A 20,472-nucleotide genomic window follows, 5' to 3' on the forward strand; every position below is an offset into this window, starting at 1 on the left:
GAGGAGAATAAGCACTAACAATGAGTCCACCATGAATGGGTTCATATGAAGCAAGTGTCTGATCATTTTATACTGAATTATTTCCTTATGTTCTCAACACAGAACGATATCAAATGTTTAATTATCAGAGACATTAGTTTTTATCGTTTTAAACACTAGTTATAAGCCTTTTAAACATGCTTTACCGAGGATCTAGGATCAGCTCGCCAACCAATCAGCGCACAGTCGCAGAAATGCTAGTGCCTTACAGTGTAAAACCTGTTTACTGTAGATAAACTCAAATTTATAGGCATGCTTTCTTTGCTTCTTTAGTAAAATGCATTAATCTACTTATTAAAATTAAGGAATGCTAGCTCCATTCACCCCATTCATTGATAATTCACTTGCGGGCTTCCTGTAGAGTTTAACAGGCTCTGGTAATGCAGAGACCACGTTTTGGACCCGTAGTTTTCTCTTACTCCATAATTCCATTGGCAGTATGTAGCCGATGCTCCTGACTCCCAGTCGAAGACTGGGTCAGATATCTAACATGCCAAATACTTGACAGGTGTCTGCGACTCATCAGCAATCAGTTGGCGATGGCTCAGCAAGCGTGTTTCACTAGTTCACGCTACACATCTGTGCGAGCGTTATCCCTGAGTTATCCTTAAATTTGTTGCCAATCAACGAAAAACTGTCATCGACTGAAAAACTAGGCTAAAATCGTATAGTGTAAACCTGGCATTAGAGATGCCCTGAAAATGAAAAAAATGTGGCGAGAATACCAAACACAGGTTTTCATTATTTTGCCACTCTTCACCATTTTATATATATATATATATATATATATATATATATATATATATATATATATATATATATATATATATATATATATATATATATAGGCAATTGAATTTATTATCCTGTTTTTTTTTAAGAAAAAATAAACATTTTACTTGTTTAACTTTACCAGTCACACAAACCAACAAGGCACAATCCATTTAGCTCATCAGTACTATTTTAATTTAGAAATTACCTCAGCAGTACTATTCTCTTCACATGTATGTGAAGTTTACAAAGAGAAAAGCAGCCAGTCTTTAGATAACAAAGTAATGCTAAAGCTAATGTATCTTAGCTAACGTTTCCATCCTAGCCCTGTACAGCTCGTATCTTCAATTCAGAAAACAGCCAGTTTGTGAAAAGGTAGTAAACAGATAAAAAAAAGTAAAATGTTTTTGTTTAGTAAAATGTATGCAAGCTTGAATGTAGAGTATAAAAAGGGACTTAAACCTGTAGACTCTCTTCAGTCCTGCGCTTTGCTCCGCCCACTTTTTTATTGAATGGAGCGAATCTGAAGTGATAATGCCTAGCTGTTTAACCCCCAGCGTCTTCGGCTCCCTCGGCTCCTGGTTTAGGAGGAGTCAGCTCCAGCACAGATGGGGATCAAGCGTGGCCTCAAAGCTCCGGAGAGGAGGACCTGCAGCTCCAGCTGGCATTGGCCATGAGCAAAGAGGAGGCGGAGCAGGTAAAGTCACTCAGCCAATCAACTGTCGACTCATCTGTCCAAAGGTAAAACAAGCATTAAAAAGAAAGGCTCAAAAATTTAGATGGATTCGTATCCAAGTGTCTGATCTACTGCTCGTTAAGTGAGGTTATTTTTGGGTAATCTTTGCTTTTTTATTATTATAGTTTACTATTTATATCTAGTTTATAGAAAAAAAATCTTAAAAGTCTTAATAGTAGAAATGAAACTGCTTTGTACTGAGAAAAACTTCCACTCTTCAGAACATACAGATGTCAGAACCCCCTCAAAAATACCATTTGAATATTAAATTTGAGTAGTAACGTATTAATAATGTTTTTTTTTTTTTTTGGACTGGCCCTAGCTCTAGCTGGCACAGTTATAATTTGAACTGTCTTTTGTTATCTAAGATTTAAATGGTGTTATTGACACAGGTTTCTGGTAGAAATAGTTCTACTTTGCTTTAACTCTGAATATGTGTGCGCACACAGCTGCTACATAAGCATTGTTGTTTATATGCTCATTTAGATATATCAAATTGGTGTATAGAGACAAAAAGACAGTAAAAAGTAAGTGTAATGCACAAGTTTTGATTTTTATTCTTTTAAAAAAGTTTTAGAACACCCTTATTGTTTTGTAAGTCCAGTAGAGGTGAGCTGAATGGCCCAGAGAAGCTGCTTTTTCATTTTCTCATCTCATCATTGACTTTATTCTTACTAATCACTTCACCTGTCAGACCTCTAATTCTTCTCTTCACTGCTGAAACACTGCTGAGATTTAATACAATGTTAAGCTAAACTAAAGGCTCTTCCTGTATCAGTTTTCTCCAGTTTCCGAAAGTCTTTTGAAGGTGTAGAAAACCGGAGATAGGAAATAGGAGACTTATATATTTTTTTATTTGTAGTCACAGAGTAATTTTTGAATTTGCATCTGTTACAACACTGCTCTTCTACAGACAAAGACTTTAAATTGATACATTTTTTTTATTTATTTCCAAAGCTCAGATTATTTCTATTGCTAGCCCAGCTGTAAGCTGTTAACCAAGGAATTATTTGCTAAAAATCACACTATATGATTTTTACAGTTTTTTACACATTTTATAACAAAATTATTTATTTATTTATTATTATTTATTTATTATTATTTATTTTTTTGTTTTTAAAAAAAAAAAGTAAAAGGCCATAGCTGGCAGTTAACTGGACCATTTATGGTTATTAAATGGACTAAATATTAAATTATTAAATGACAAAAAATAGGGGGTGTTCTAACACTTTTAACTGGTACTATATATATCTATCATAATGTCATGTGAAACCCTAGAATAGCTCCACATGTGTGATTCCATTCCCCACCACTAAGAACAACAGAGTAATCTTAAAAAGCTATGATGAATTTCACCTTCTAACAGTGGGTAAGCAGTGGAAAAGCGCACACGTGTTCAAAGTTTAAATAAGGTATAACAGCCTTTCCGACGCTACGCTGTAATCCAAATCATTATGCAAGTTATGCAATATTTTTCTCAGATTATCCTAAATTGTCAATGCAAATGACAGTCAGTAAAATTTCTTAAGTCTGTTAAATACAAATGAAAAAGCTTTTAATTTAATTTTAGTAAATGTGACCATATCGTATTGTACGCATTAATATCGGCAACATTTTTCCATATTGTGAACGATATTATACCCTGAAATATTGTATCATATCACCCAACCCGTATTTATCACATCAGGGTACTACATTTTTTTGCTGTTTTTAGCAAAAGAAAAATTCACACTGTTCTCATTTCCCCATTATATATCTGCTAGAGACAGATTATATCTGTCCAGTATCATTTATTTTAATCCTGGATATGTGGAGATATTTGGAGTGCATTATTATTAGTATCGTGACATTCTGGATAATTGGCTCCTGTTACAAATCTGATAAACAGTGCAGATTCATACTGGATCAAAATCATAATTATCACATCAGGGTACTTTTTACTGTTTTTAACAGAAGAACAATTCACACTGTTCTCATTTCCCATTATATATCTACTAGATACAGATTAAATCTGTCCCGTATCATGTATTTTACTTTAATCCTGGATAGATGGAGATATTTGGAGTGCATTATTATTAATATCATGACATTTTGGATCATTGACTTCTGTTACAAGTCTGATAAAATTCTTGTATTTTTTAATATCTCAGTTAGGGGTGTGCTGTATCATATCGTATGCAATAATTAAATCTTATTACATTTTATTTTTTTGTTGCAGTAGTGTATTCTTGAAATTATTATTATTTTTTTTATTAAGTGTTCTGAAATATCACCAAGAATATAGTTATCGCAAAAATGCAATTAAATATTGTAGTATTATTTTAGGGCCGTATCGCCCACCCCTACCACTTAACGCTGCAAATTCAGAAAATGACCTTTTGTTTAAAAAAATATAATCTATACTATGTTTTAAAACTCTGCATTTTTTTACTTTTTTACTATATTTATACTTGACTGGTTGGGACTTGAAATTATACACACTGTTATTTGCATTGACCATTTAAAAAATCTGAGGAAAATATAACTTTCATAATAATTTGGAACTCGGTGTAGAGCTCTTTCCTCTCCCTTCCAGAACCTTCTTCTCTCTCTCTCTCTCTCTCTCTCTCCTTCCTAACCCACTTCCTCCTGCACTCGCTCTCTCACTCCCAGCTCTGCTCACTGATGCTAGGCTAGTTCAGGGACGCTAGCTGCCCTACTGAGGCCCCTTCAGACTTGCCTGAGCTTTTGCACAAGGCCCCGCTCGCTCGCTCGCTCACTCACTCATTCACTCCTGTCCTTGCCCCCCACCTCCCCCTCCCCCAGACTAGCGCTGACCCCCTGGAGGACGCTGAACTCCGCTACGCGCTCTCAATCAGCCAGGAGGCTCACCAAGAGGTCAGGGGTCAAGGTCCACCCGAACCACAAGGGTGGAGCCTCTCCCATTACCATTCTCTCTCTCTGTCTGTCTCTCTCTCTATCTTTTGCACAGTGCAAAAAAAAAATAATAAAAAAACTCTCAATCTGTAATCAGAAGATGGATGTTGAATGGAGCTTCAGTGCACTCCAGCCTAATTTCAGTGTGTAATCAGGACTCTACAGGAAGACCTACAGCAGTCTTCTCACTGCTGCACTTTAATATCATTGCTGTGAAATGAAGTTTTAATTCAAAACAATTTTTTTTTTTTTTTTAATTGATCTGTTTGGAATCGAGCCTCAATATGTCTTAATCTGAGAATCTGAGAGACCGCTGATGTCATGTGCTGTTCTGTAGTCAACGTCATGCCTGTATTAGGAGATAAAACAGTCTACGGTGGAGTACTGTGTGACAGAAATGAATGGGATTCCCTTTAAAAGCTGCTGTGGCCGTCTGCAAACAAACAGCACTGGTCAACTTTGTTTACCGTATTTTAAAGGCTATAAGGTGCCTTACATAATAAGGTGCATTATCAGTGAATGTCTACTTTCATACAAAAGGCACACCGGATTATAAGGTGCATTTTAAGCAACACTAGTAAGGAACAGGGGTGTCACCATGTTTTCCTTCTACTTCAGCAGCGTGGTATGTTAATCTACACAGACTTCTCTCCTGAAAACTGTTTACAGTAAACCTAGATTTCCAGATCTACACTAAGGCTGGGTGCAGCAGCATTAGCAGGCTAGCCACGCTTAGCGTGAGTAACTGCCATCCAACAGCACTGTGAACGCACAGGCTACAGTCCAAAAATACTCGCCTGTGAGTGGCAAAAGAGCTAGCGCTTAGCATGGTTAGCGGCTAATGCTACTCCAGCAGTGCTAGATTGAGTTAGTTTTCTTGCTAAACATTGTTGTTTCAATAATAGTGAGCGACCTAGCTAGGTAACTAAGTAACTATGTTAGCAAACATCCCCACTAACCATTTAGCTATCCAGCAACAGACCACATCCATAAAAAGAGTTAAACAAACACATTTAAAAACAATGTCTATCATAGTGAAACATGCACAGAAGGAAAGAAAATAACCCGATGTTCCTCACAATCAGCCTTTAAGCTCTAGACAGAGAAGACTTGTCCGAGGTTCACCCGCGTGCGAATCTTCTCCTGTTATTTTTTTGCTCCGATACAGGCTTTCGCTGTTTTCTTGCCGCTCTGTCATGATAAACCAACATGTCTACAGCTAACAACATTGAGAATTTAGAGCCGCTAACAGCTATCCACCTATCCACCCATCGATTTCAGATGGGGGGCGATTCTCTAGTATTTGCCGTAAAACAAGAAAAGGTACTCATTTCGTGTGTTATTTTAAGACCGTTCTGCCAGCAAATATATCTCGAAAAACGTTGCATATTTTTATTTTAAAAAATTCTGCACACATTCCCTATTGGGGACAGGTGAGAACTGCAAGCAAGCCAGTCCAGAACTTGTATCCCTTTTCTGCCGCTTCCTGCTTTTGTAATGTGCGCAGCATGTGGTTTTGCATTGTCTTGTTGAAAACTGCATGGACGTCCCTGGATGGAAGATTTGGTCTTAAAGGCAGCATATATTGTAATAAGATTTAAAAGTAATTTTGTTTAGCTACAGAAATGTGGATATTTTCTTAGACCCTTATTCCTAATACAGGCTAGACGCAGACTACAGAGCGATGCATGGCGTCCGAGGTCTAATGGCGTGTAATGATTTGTCACTGTTTAATTAATTCAGTTTTCAGGTGTGTTTACACTGTGAGACTGAGACAGGATTGTGATTCAGTTCAGCATTTTTTTTTTCAGTTTGTGCTTGATTTTTAACCTGTTAAAAAAATCAAAAACCAGAGTCAGTAATCAGACATAATTTCAGTTTAAAAATAATGAAGCATGTCTGCACACCTCAAGGCCACCCAGCTAATTCCCTGATCTAAGCTGAAAAGGTGCCTCTGAAATAAACAGCAAGCTGCTGAGACAAATTTCCCATCAGCCCGCAGTGCTGTGTGCTGTGCGGCTGATGTAACGGTGGCGTGTGATTGGCAGGAGGAGCGTCTGCGCAGGGGAGACGACCTGAGGCTGCAGATGGCCATCGAGGAGAGCAAGAGGGAGAAAACCAAGCCTGAGGAGGTGTGTGAGATGACCATTTTTTAATTTATTTTATTTACACATTATTGTAAGCTATACATTTTCTAAGTGTACACCCTTTCTAATCAATGCATGAACCCAAAACTATATTTAAACAATTTAAAATTGATACAGTTTAGTGTATTGTCCCATCATACACACACACGGATGCAGTGCAGAGCACAAACCCAAATTTTAACTCAACAATAAGATAAATAAAGAATAAAATAACATTTGCTGTTTCCTTAAATGAGCTGCAAACTGTAATATGATAGGATGTAAAAATACAGGAATGTTTTACCAGATTTCACCAAAATCCAACAGCCAAAGATGCTAATAATGCCCATTATTTGTCCAGTATTGGAGTAAAATAAATTATGTGAAACTCATATATTATATAGATAAACGGGATACGGGATGGATAAACGGGTCATAAACGCATAGTGATTAGTGTTTATTTCTTTTATTGTTGATTCTATTGATGACTATGTCTTACAGCTAATAAAAATCCCAAAATCAGTGTCTCAGAAAAATAGAAAATTATTTAAGACCAATTGGTACTGGTGCCAAGTCCTGCTGGAAAATAAAATCAATCTCCATAAAAGTTGTCAGTAGCAGAGGGAAGCATGAAGTGCTGTAAGATTTTGTGGGAAAACAAAACTGCACTGACTTTAGACTTGATAATAAAACACAGTGGATCAACACCAGCAGATGACATGTCTCTTTATTTAAACCATCACTGATTGGTGGAAACTTCACACTAGACCTCAAGCAGTTTGGACTGTGTGTCTCTCCACTCTTCCTCCAGACTCTGCTCCCTTGATTTACAAATGAAATGAAAATATACCGATGGTCAGTGATGGTTTGGAGAGACATGTCTGTCATCTGCTGGTGTTGATCCACTGTGTTTTATCAAGTCTAAAGTCAGGCAGCGTTTTCAAGCAGGACTTGGCACACTGCTCACACTGCCCAAAGTACCAATTGGTTTGAAATAACTTTCCAATTTTTGTGTTTTCATTGGCTGTTAGCCAAAATCATCAACAATAAAAGAAATAATCTCTTAAAATAGATAACTCTGTGTGTAATACATGTATATAATATATAAATTTCACATTTTAAACTGAATTACTAGGAATTCTGTACCACCTCAGAGTAAAACAAATGACTACTTTGGGCAAGTCAAACTCTCCTATCAAATTCAGCCCAAAAGCAGATTACAATAACGGTCCAACAGTCTTAAAACAAAATCATGGTACCTACAGGCAGCTCCATGTAACTGTGGATGGTGGATGTGTCTGTAAACCCTAATCTCTCTCTCTCTCATTTCTCTCTCATTTCTCTCTCATTTCTCTCTCTCTTCTCTCTCTCTTCTCTCTCATTTCTCTCAGGGTGCTCTGATGGAGTTAAGTGCAGTCGACCCTTGGGGAGCTTCAGCAGCTCCCAGCTCCTCAGGCCCCTCTCCCCCTCCCTCAGTCACCCCTGCTCCAGCTGCTGGGCCCTGGGGCCCCACTGACCCCTGGGGGGCCGCCTCTCCTGCCTCTCCCCCCAGTGCAGACCCCTGGGGTGGGGGGCCACCTACGATAGCGCCACCCACGATAGCGGCACCTCCAGACCCGTGGGGCAGCGGTGAGTCGGCCAGGGTAAACTCGGACCCGTGGGCCTCCACAGGTGAGTGGATGTCCTGTACCGTCAGAACCTCGACAGCAACCAGCGTCCAAATACTTCTGGAACTCACTGCGTTTGCTGTGTCCCCAAGCCAGCCTCCTGTACTGTACCCTGAATTTACTGTTCCTCTGTGTGTCCGTATGTTGCCATCTGACCCTCTGTCCTTACCTGTGTCCTCCCCCAGCCGTGACACCCCCCAGTGTGGACCCCTGGGCCTCCTCAGTGGCTGCAGCCCCCACCTCACTCTCAGGGTCTTCAGACCCCTGGGCTGGGGATGGGGTGGCCCCTGCTACTGATGGCCTGAGCTCTGACCCCTGGAGTGGCTCCGCTAAACACACTAATGGCACAGGTACGCCCTCATGGGTGCACATGGATATGAGAATAAGTGGTGTCAATCAATAAAAATAAAGAAGGATTCTTATTAATCATGTTTTATCACGATTAATCGCACCCTTTCTTCTCCTTAAGACTAAGCTTTTATTAGGGGTTAAAAATAAATAAATAAAAGATTCAGTCTTAATTTGGCTAAATTAAATTATATTAGTATTAGTGGCATAATTTGCTTTAAAAAGCGAATTAATTGTATTTATCACAACAATGTTCTGTGATTATTCATGATTTTATAATTGCTAGTATTTGATGTATACAGTGGGGTTTAAAATATTCTATATTTCTGCTTAAATATGAGCTAAAACATCATAAGTTCTAAAAGTAGATAAAGTGAACCCAGTTGAACAAATAAGACAAACATATTATATACTTGGTAATTTATTTGTAGAGGAAAATGATCCAATATTACATATGTGTTAGTTGCAAAAGTATGTAAACCTTTGCTTTCAGTATCTGGTTTGATCCCCCTTTGCAGCACCTAACTAAACTGCAGCTAAACGTTTCTGATAACTCTTGCTCCTGAACACCCATTCCTCCGTACAGAACAGCTTCAGCTCTGGGATGTTGGTGGGGTTCCTCATATTAACTGCTCACTTCAGCTCCTTCCACAACATTTCCATTGGATTAAAGTCAGGACTTCCATCTGGCCATGTGCCAAAACATTAACTTCACTCTTTTTGAACCATTCTTTGGTAGAATGACTTGTGTGTTTAGGGTCATTGTCCTGCCGCATGACCCACCATACCTAGAGATTCGGTTCATTTTCTTTAGAATTGTCTGATATAATTTAGAATTCATGGTTCCACCAATGAAGACAAGCCATCCTGGACCAGATGCAGCAAAACATGAGAATCACAATTTAAAAAAGTCCAACATTAAAGTTAAAGTTTCCAGATTAATCCCATTTGTCTATTTTAAAAAGCTGATCAAAAACATATCCCTCCCCTTAAAACCACTGGCTTCCAGAAAGTTGTAAGTGGTAGACAGTACCATTTAGATACAGAGAATCATCTTTCGCTTTGCTCATCCCTCTCTCACATTTATCTTTCGGCTCTTCTTTCTTCTAGGAGATTTAGAGAGGAGAGGGTCCGCAGCAGGAGGCGGCGACCTGAGCGGCGGAGGCAGTACGGGCTCGCCGGTGCCCTTCGATCTCTCATCGCTCGGCTCATCACTGCCCATCCGGAAAACACCGGAGTCCTTCCTGGGGCCCAACGCAGCGCTGGTGGACCTGGACTCGCTAGTATCTTCAAAACCTAAACCCAAACAGACCCAGCCCACCATGGCCTCCTCTTCTCACAACCCTTTCCTTCAGACGCCGGGTACGCACTCATCCACGTCAACCCATCCATAAATAACCTTCTTCACACACACTTTATTCTACAGTATTTCACAACATAGAGAAGCATAAACTGTGTGTCCACTAGCACTTCAGAATGCTTCCAGCCAATCAGGGAAGAGTAGGCTGGTACGTCACACACAGAACGGACACATTTTAAACAAGAAAGAGATGCTTAAAAATCTGAAAAGCATATTTTAGTGATGCACCAATGCACCATGCAGCTTGATTTAGGGCATGTCAGTGTGTCTTTGCTATCGCAACAACGGGAAAAGTATAAAAATCGCACATTTACTAACTCTCTAAATTAATCATTGGTGTGCTGTGGGCGTAACATGCAGTAAACCAATCTGTGTGTCACTTGCACATTTTTGTAAGAGCCAGGTGCGCTGTGGAGGATTGCTATTCTAATAGCGCAGTGCTACTGCACTTCTCACCAGACCTGCTCAGTTACACACTTCATTCTGTTTATTTTTTTTTACGTTTACATGCTGCGTGTCTGAGTAACAAGCGGGGGCCTATGCGTGTTGGAGATGCGCTTGTGTTGACATTTTACTGCCAAGATAGCAATGAACGTCTGACTGTCTGTCTAGGTTGTTTTCAGTCAGGGGTGCATCTGTGTTTTCCGTTGCCAAGATAGCAATACACCAGAAATTTACCTAAACACTCCGAATTTTTGAACTGGCAACATTTGTGGTTGTGGTCTGCTGACTAATCTAAACATTGTCCTAATCAACTCACTCCCTCTTCTCTTTTCTTCACTACTCTTCAGGCTCCTCCTCTGCACAAGGCATGGCCGTTACTCCAGGCAGCACCATTTCCAGCAGAGGCGTGTCTCCGACGCCACCTCCGACCTCCAACCCTTTCGGCGTGACCCCGATGGCCTCCATTTCCCCCCAGCCTTCCTCGCTCGGCCTGAGCCAGCTACGCACCAGCCCTGTCCCTCCGAACCCCATGCTGGGCCACATGCCCCCACCAACTCTGGGCATGGTTCAGCCGGGGATGGCCATGCCACCTATGGGAGTGCCTATGGCGGCCCCCAGCATGGGCATGGGAATGGTACAGTCCAGCCCGATGGGTATGCCTTTCAGTGGGATTTCGCCCATGGGCCCTGCTGGGAACTCCCTAATGATGGGAGCGGGAGGAGCACCTCAGCCCGCGCTGGTTCTGGGCGGCCCGTCAGGCATAGGCGGGGTCATGGGTACTGGAGGATCTGTGGGCGGGGGCGGAGCTACGGGCGCAAGCACCAACCCTTTTCTTCTTTGAGAGATTTCACCGTGACTCCTCCCCCCTCCCTTTTATTTTCTTTCTTTCATTTTTTTTTTTTTTTTGACCTTACCACTTTGACCTACCGCCCCCTTAAACACAGTTTGTGTTAAAAAGAGAAGAAAGTGTGTGTTCATCACTATATTTAAAGAGGAAAACAATCAAAATCATTTCTTTCACAGCATTTCACATCTCTCACACATTTCGTTTTGCTTTACAGAGGAGACGAGCGCTAACGGGAGAGGTAGCGGTCTATTTATTTCACTTTAGTTCTCTCGTGCGGGGGGACTGACGAGAAGGGTCATTCAGTGAATGCAGTCACGTGAGAATTATTATTATTATAGTGTCGTTATGATTATTATTCTTCATATTACAGTTATTAAAGGAGTGGATCGGTGAAAAATCTCATTTACACAGTTGTTCACTTCTTCCTTCAGATGTAGCTGATGGACATGCTTCTTTATTTAATCTCTGAAACAACAGGGCAGAGGTTATCAACTCTAACAACTAGAAGTCAGTAGTCAATCAGATCTTTTCTAGACAGGCCTTATTAACCCATAAAAGCACCAGACCCATTAGATAAAATCATTGAGCAGCTTATTCATGTTTCTTTTTTATTTAAAATCCTGGTTAAAAAGTGTTTGTTTAACATTTTGCTCTAGAAATTCTTTCAGAACTAGTTCTATTGAACCTAAAACGCTTAATTAAAGTGCTTTTAATTGTTAAACTGGTTGGAACAGATCTGTAAAAGCGAACATTCCCCTTTAAAAGGAGCTTAAGTTTTATCCGAAGGCCTACTATCTGTAAATAAGGTCAGATAAACAAACACAGATTCACACACTCTCCTGTAGCGATGATGCTCTCAGGATGTTCATGTACGTGTCACGTAGTGGCTTCGTGAATTAAATTACAGAAGGACAGAGTGCTGCAAGAAACTTTACTCAGATCTTAACCCACTAGTGACACATGCGTCACCACGAGATGTTTTAAGGAAAGTCCTTACAGACAGGTCTGTTCACTCTGTGTCCATTTTTGCAACAGCGGCGATCAGCAGTAATCTCCAGTTAAACCAGTTAGACCAGCCTACCATCGTTTTGAATGGGGAGAGACCAAAATGCTGGAAACTGAAGGACAGATTTCTCTTATAAAACCCTCAAGAACCTTAAGGTAACTGTGCTTGCGCAGATCTCCACATGCATTCTTGGCACAGCCAGCAAGCTGATTGGTTCTTTTTTTTTTATTGAAAGGCAGGACTTCATTATTAAACAGACGTTGTTAAGCCCTACAAGAACTACCATTAATATTTCAACCTGTGATTGGTTGTTTTTTTAATAATGACGTTTCTGGCCTGTGGGTGTGGTTTATCTTTTAACATTAACAAAACTTTTTCTAGCTGTACACTGGGGGGCGCCATTTATAGACATTGCACGGAATCCTTTACTAGATTTCTCTTTTTGTGCATTATGCAAGTGCACGGGCACCACAGATTATACTAATGATTTGGCTCTTTTTTCAAAATCATACCAGCATCCGCAGATATTTAGCCTCGGCTGATTTGTGCTGGGGTATTTATTGAGCACCTGAATACATATATATATATAAATGAACCATTATACAGTGTAGAAAATGTACATCACCATTTGCAGGTACATACATGGAAAAAGTTAAATGTCTGGATTTGGGATTCCCGAGTGGCACAACTGTCAAAGCGCTGGTTCAGTTTTTGTTGATGATTTCACAGCTATTTGACACCCAAGTCCGTGTTTAATTGGCCATGTTCACACCTGGTCATGTGTCCTAAGTGATCCAATCACGAGAGTCCAGCACAGTGTACAGGGGTGTGCACAAGGGATTGCATCCCAATTACTAACTAGTATTAGTTAGTATGATTATGAAATTTGTAGTAGTGTAGATAAGTGTCAAAGTTGAGTATACTCAAATATCCACCATACATACTCGAATACATGCTTTTGAGGATGCAGTGCCAAATGAAATGGGAGGAGCTACTCCCATCATGGAGAATATAAGAAAAAAACAGCAGATAATGATTTTTAAATTAAGTTTAAGACCTCATTATTATGAATACAGTCTACTGACTGCTGTACACTAATCATGGAGCTTGTCTGGGGGGGAAGCCCTCTCTGTGGAGCTGTGGAGATCTGTGCAGGCATATGTATTTGTCCAGTTTTATTTTATATCCATTCATTTTGTTTTAAAGTGTTTGGTCTCTATCCATTTAAAAAAAAAAAATAGAAGGTTGGTCTTGCATGAGTGGATATAACTGCCCAGCCATGTTGCCAGAGATTGCAGATTAGTGAACTTACTTGTCTACAAAGACTTTGTTCAAGGGCAGCTGCATTATGTATGCGCACCAGATTATAATGCGCATTTTATGCGACACTAGAAGTAGGAACAGGGGTGTCGCCACTAGGTGAAAAGCGCTTCTGTTTATTTACAGTAAGCTTAAATTGACAGATTTCCACTAAAGCTGGAGCGTTAGCATTAGTGGCTAACCGCTAGCAGTTAGCGGCTAATGCCACCCGACAGCCCTACACCGATGAACCCTGAGTGTTCTGGTAACCAGGGTCATATTAGCTAGCGGTCCGTCCCACGTAGCTTGTTTTAACATGGCGAATGCGCAGACTACAGTCTGATAATACTCACCTCTGAGCAGCAAATGAGCTAGCGCTTAGCACGGTTAGCAGCTAATGCTTATACTGCTGGAGAACTAAACTGAAACACGAAATTTACGATAAATTTTATAAGTTGACTGTTGATTGTTAGTGTGCTCTAGTGGTTTTAACCTTGTATCTCCAGCAGTAAACTAAAGAACATACTCAATTTGGATGATAAGCTTGTCTTCTCTGATTGGCTCAATGTGGGGGAAGTAAACAACAGTGCAAATATATTTTCTGCCGAACCACTCCTTTCAATTTATTGCACAGATATTGAAGGCTAGGCCAAGTAATTACGAAAGAAAGGGGGTAAATGAGCTGGACGATGAAGAAGAGGAGGATGAGTAGAAAGACGGAGGGGGGAGTAAAGTTAGCCACTAATGAACTGATCAGATGGAGGAATTCCCCGCCTCCCTGCGTTCGGGGCAGAGATGAAGGAGCTTCAAACTCCCCGAACTGAGCGGACTAAACCCCACTCACCTTCGCATTTCAGCCACAACTCTGCTAAAAACGAAACTTTTCAGCTTTTAATTTAAATCAATGTGTAATTTTTCTTTATTTTATAATTTATTATGGTTATCTTTATTTTTCTGACTCCTGGGAACAAGTAAACCAAGGAAAATCACACTGAATTACAGCCATCGGAATCAGATGAAGCCTGCTTTAAAGCATATTTTACTTTACTGTGATTTTTACACCCTCCCGAGTGGCTGCAGAAAGGGGGCGGAGCTACAGAAATCACGTGTACGTGTGTGCGTTTGTACGTGTCCCGTTTTACTATGTACCCCACAGCGCCCCCCCTGCCCTCCACCTGTGCTGGGGGTTGGTATCTGCAGTATCGCAGTGACTCACATTTCTTCTTTCTTTTTCATTTCATTTTAGCGCTTGTTCACAACAAAAAAAAAAAAAACTGCATTTAGTGTTTAAAGTTCTTTTTCCCGTTTTTTTTTTTTTTTAGCCTGTTTCTGTTGTGTGACTCAAACAAAGCATTAGTTGGATCTCTCACACGGGACACGCGTGATTCTGTCCTCACATTTCACTACTACCACCATCCTCATCACCATCACCACCACCACCTCCAACGACTCCCCATCACCTCAGCGTTTCAGAAGAAAGACGGGTGGGTGAACTACAAATGCTTCTAAATAAATAAAAAAAACGACAAAAAAAAAAAAATGAAACCTGAATGAGTATTTCAACAAATTTCAACGAAATGAAATTGGGGACTGAATAACATGAATTCATGCTGTTATTCTTAATTTAGTTTTGATGAATTATTTTATATATGAAGATATTTCTCTTATATTGGGGCAAGCTCCAGAAATTTGGTGTTGACCGTGAACGTTCACCTTTGAAAAACAAAAATGGAGGGAAAAAAAAAATCAAAGAAATTTAAGAAATAATAAAAAATAAAAAAAAAATCACAAAATGAATTTGCATGTGCTTGTTTTTGTCTCCTCAGAAAGATTTCAGAATGTAGTGGTTTGTTGTGAAGCATTTGACTATAGTGAAATGGAAACCCACTGCCAAAAAAACTCGAAAATCTCTAAAACCTTCTTACATAAAGTCTGTACAACACAAGGGTACACTGTCTAAAACACAACATGCTGCTTTGAACACATTTATCACATTTAAATCAGAGGTGCTAAGTAACTTGAAAACCATATTTTTTGCAATATAAGGCACACTATTAATGAATGTCTATTTTCTGGTCTATTTTCATACATAAGGCACATTATGTGACACTAGTAAGGAAAAAGGATGTCGTCATGTTTTCCTTTAATTCAGCAGGTCTTGCCACTGGGTGGTTTTGAGGTAGGTTAACTAAGCTAAGTGAAGCTAAGCTAAATAGACAAAACTGTAATTCTTTTTAAAAAAAAACATTTTCTTTTAAAGTCAAACGAGAGCTGAATATTAATCTATACAGATTTTTCTCCTGGGTGAGTAAAGTGTTTCAGGTTTCTTTACAGTAAGCTTAGATATCCAGATTTCCGCTAAGGCTGGTTGCAGCAGCATTAGCATTAGTAGCATGAGCGCTAGTAAATGCCACCCCACAGCACTAAACTGAGGAACCCTGAGTGTTAAGGTAAGCCAGTGTGATATCAGCTAGCGCTTTGCACCATGTAGCTTGTTTCAACACTGAAAAACAGAGCTTTTAGCTGATACTTCCTTACAATGCTAGTGATAGGGTCATAGTGTGACTCATGCAAAGAAATCACTATTTTTCCCCATTAACAAGCTCAAAGTAGCTCCAAACTTCATTGGTAGAATTCTGAGGGTCCTGATATTTAAAATGATAAATGACTATATATATGTGTGTGTGTGTGTGTGTATATATATATATATATATATATTATATATTTTTTTGTGGCAATGTGACTGAATGGTCAGAAAGTAATTAATGCGAAAATGAAGAGCAGCAGTAGAGTGAGGACTTCAGTATTGGGATAATGAGGTAAAAGAGCTCTGAAATATTTGGATGTCTTTGTTACAATAATACTAGAAGGCTTGTGTCGCAGCTGTTCAGTGTTCCTAATGAATTGGCCGAATATGGCTACAGATCACAACTGCAACGTCACAAAAACCAAAAAGCTGCAGCCTGAACTCATTCAAGTATGAAACTGAAACTTCATGTGAAATTAACAGATGTTAGATATGAGTCACATTAGAAAGACTGTGTGAACAGCCAAAAAATGAACACCTAATATAATGAGAAAATCAGATTTCAGGCCGCTTTCACCTGCTGTGTGAACGTAGCTTTAGACACAACATTATGAACTTTTCCCTTTTAGATTAAGGGAGTTTTAGATTTAGAGTTTCACTTCCTGCTGATTCAGTGCTTTCTTTCGGTTACACTGTAAAAGTGAACTGTCAACTGCTGTTCACTCGTGATTTTTTTTTTACAAGAAAATAAGCTGCATAAGTAATTCATTTTGATTTATTGAAGTGAAAACAAAAAAATAAAATGGACAGGTTTTGACCTAGAAGATATGTAGAAAAATGTGAAGGTTGATGGATTGGCTAACTTTCAACAGCTTCACTAAATAGTTAAAAAAAATAATAATGAAAAAAAGGTGTGTGGCAAGAGTTTAATTCTAATAAGAAATGCATTCATGGAAATCCCAATTACCCATATAATGTAAATTAGCAACAATGTAAATGATCAAGATAGCAGTTATTAGTTAGCAGGACCAACAAAGTGTTAGTATATATATTCATACATACACAAAACTTCAAGTGCAAAAAAACTGTATAAATATGGACAAACTCGTAATTCATTACAACAGTCTGACCGGCATATTAAAGGGGACATATTACGCATCAGAGCCCCGCCCACTAGATCCACTAGATGAAGATCCGCCATTTCGGTAATTTTGGTTGAGAACTTCAGAGAGTACACAGCAGGATTGGCCAGCAGACTTTGTCTGAGGGAGGGATCTGTACCCACTGTCCATGGCAAGTCAGCAGATGAGGAAGATGTTTTGTGCTTCTATCACATGAATTAGCTTGTTTGTGTTCTGCCATTTAGCACAACTAACAGCGCAACAGCTTGTTAGCATAAAAGTGACAGAGCTCTTAAATGGCTCTTTCTGAAAAGGACGGAATCTGGCAAAAATAGAGCTAAAAAGATCTCTTTATATGAGAGTGATTTTGTGTAAAGAACTTCATTAGCATGTTTGTAAAGCCTATAGACCTATTCTATGTTGTGTACAAATAGGTATACAGTAATATGCCCCCTTTAAAGTGCAATGAAACATTACTGCTCTGTTTACTGAATTTGCTGAATTTAAATTCTATGCAACACAATACAAGCATATCATTCAGTACATTGTCTCTTTATATTAAAGCATAAAAAAATCAAGAAAGCAAGGCCATGTCTTCTGAAAAAATTTAGCCAACCAGTGCAAATATCATATTCCTTTTAAGAAACACACAAACATACAGCAAACAAATCATAAAGTCCTGTCTAAATAGTTGTAAATTGGTTTGTTTTAAAGTTTGTAACAAAAAGTGTTAAACTAGAATTCCACAGATTTTTCTAAATGTCTCCATAATTAAATTAAATACAGCAAATATTTACACAACACTGACATGCCATATGCCATAAGTCATTAGACACAAACTAATATTGTGTCCCATGACTTTTGGCATGTCAATGGAAGCTATAGAACACTGCACTAACCTGTGGGATATGTGTGTGGGGTGCTTGTCTATTCACATGGACAATTTTAACCAGATGCTGCCGGTCACGATCATTACCACATTACCACCCACTGCACTGCACTGTCCACTGTGGGTGGTAATATTATCCTTCTATGTTGACAATGTTGATTGAGGAGTGTTAAACACCTGCATTTCATATATATATATATATATATATATATATATATATATATATATATATATATATATATATATATATATATATATATATATATATATATATAGCTCTGGAAACAAATAAGAGACCACTTCAGTTTCTGAATCAGTTTCTCTGATTATGTTTCAGTAAAATGAACATTGTTGTTTTATTCTATAAACTACAGCCAACATTTCACCCAAATTCTAAATAAAAATATTGTCATTTAGAGAATTTATTGGCAGAAAATTAGAAATGGCTGAAATAACAAAAGACGCAGAGCTTTCAATTCAGAAATCAATATTTGGTGGAATATAATATATATAATAATCCTGTTTTTTAATCACAGTTTTATACATCTTGGCATGTTCTCCTTCACCAGTCTTACACACTGCTTTTGGATAACTTTATGCCTTTACTCCTGGTGCAAATATTCTAGCAGTTCAGCTTGGTTGGTTTGATGGCTTGTGATCATCCATCTTCCTCTTGATTATATTCCAGAGGTTTTTAATTTGGTAAAATCAAAGAAACTCTCCATTTTAAGTGGTCTTGAATTTTAAGTTATCCAAAAGCAGTGTGTAAGACTGGTGGAGGAGATCATGCCAAGATGCATGAAAACTGTGATTAAAACCAGGGTTATTCCACCAAATATTGATTTCTGAACTCTTAAAACTTTATTAATTTAACTTTATTAACTTTATTAATTAACTTTATTAACTTGTTTTCTTTGCATTATTTGAGGTCTGAAAGCTTTTTTATTATTTCAGACATTCATTATTATTTTCAAATAAATGCTCCAAATGACAATTTTATTTTAAAAATTTTGGAGTAATATTGTCCGTAGTTTATAGAATAAAACAACAATGTTAATTTTAAAAGGGTATATTGCTTTTTTATATTTCCTTATCTTTGTTATATTATGTCATCAGTGGCATTTAATGGTGTTAAAATGACAATAGCATTGTTTATCACAATAATGTCTGAGACGAAATATCATCCACAAAATATTCTTATTGTGACGGGTCTAGCTAGTTAGTGCTGTTGATTTGTGTTGCCTTGTAAGTGAGCTCAGATTGGACGGAATAATCCACCAGAGAAAATTTGAACGGTCATGAAAATTACATGCCAACATAATAAAATATGGGTAGCAATGTGTAGCAATTATCAATTATTAGAACTAAACAGAATACCCTTGCCAAGCTAAGCTGGGAAAGATGTGCTTAATGATATCTATGAACAGATATTTTATGGATTTTGTAGAGGTACCAGTGTTTTTCTATATCAGTAAGATGCTAATTTTAGTAAGAAATAAGATCCTAAATATGGCGGCACAGCAAACATCATTAAAATCATGTGACTTGAACCGTAGAATACGGACGTTTAGAAAAGTCGTGGAATTCCTCGTTAGACTCTTCACTTTATAGACAGCATGGCTGGAAGGCAAAACTAGCAGACAGTTGAAGATTAAAAATGTCTTCATATTTTAAAAGTCCCATCCCAGTTCGGAGTCCGAGGGCTGTGATTGGCTCACTGTTCCCAACTCCTCCTCCACATCACCGCTGCTTTAACTCAATGTAAAGAACAGCTGCTGCAGACAGTCCATCAGTCCAGCAGCAGCAGTGATGTGGAGAACTGTTCAGTGCCACCTCCCATCCAGCCTTCAATCTTCAGAGGGTGGTAGACTGGCACTGGGCAGCTCCACTGGGTTTGATTTGTTTTTGCATGTTATGTGCTTGCATGTGTCTCCTATAAATATACAGCTCTGAAAAAAAATTAGAGACCAATTTAATTTCTGAATCAGTTTCTCTGATTTTGCTATTTATAGGTTTATGTTTGAGTAAAATGAACATTGTTGTTTTATTCTATAAACTACAGACAACATTTATCCCAAATTCTAAATAAAAATATTGTCATTTAGAGAATTTATTTGCAGAAAATGGGAAATGGCTGAAATAATAAAGAAGACGCAGAGCTTTCAGACCTCATAATTAAAAGAAAACAAGTTCATATTCATAAAGATTTAAGAGTTCAGAAATCAATATTTGGTGGAATAACCCTGGTTTTTAATCACAGTTTTCGTGCATCTTGGCATGTTCTCCTCCACCAGTCTTACACACTGCTTTTGGATTACTTTATGCCTTTACTCCTGGTGCAAAAATAAAAAAGCAGTTCAGCTTGATTTGGTTTGA

At 38.5% G+C, this 20,472-nt stretch overlaps 1 protein-coding gene across 1 annotated transcript in view; it reads left to right on the plus strand.

The window, feature by feature from the left end:
- The window catches only part of epn1a (epsin 1a), a 31,132-nt gene extending 15,776 nt beyond the window's left edge, over nt 1-15,356 (plus strand). The window contains exons 7-13 of the mRNA XM_049480517.1: nt 1,368-1,507; nt 4,352-4,423; nt 6,511-6,594; nt 7,980-8,259; nt 8,441-8,605; nt 9,714-9,965; nt 10,755-15,356. Coding sequence (XP_049336474.1) covers nt 1,368-1,507; nt 4,352-4,423; nt 6,511-6,594; nt 7,980-8,259; nt 8,441-8,605; nt 9,714-9,965; nt 10,755-11,248 — 1,487 coding nt within the window. The 3' untranslated portion in view covers nt 11,249-15,356. The remainder of the gene's footprint in view (nt 1-1,367; nt 1,508-4,351; nt 4,424-6,510; nt 6,595-7,979; nt 8,260-8,440; nt 8,606-9,713; nt 9,966-10,754) is intronic.
- The last annotated feature ends 5,116 nt before the right edge of the window (nt 15,357-20,472 follow it).

Source organism: Astyanax mexicanus, chromosome 6, assembly GCF_023375975.1.
Source record: "Astyanax mexicanus isolate ESR-SI-001 chromosome 6, AstMex3_surface, whole genome shotgun sequence".
Classification (NCBI taxonomy): domain Eukaryota; kingdom Metazoa; phylum Chordata; class Actinopteri; order Characiformes; family Acestrorhamphidae; genus Astyanax; species Astyanax mexicanus.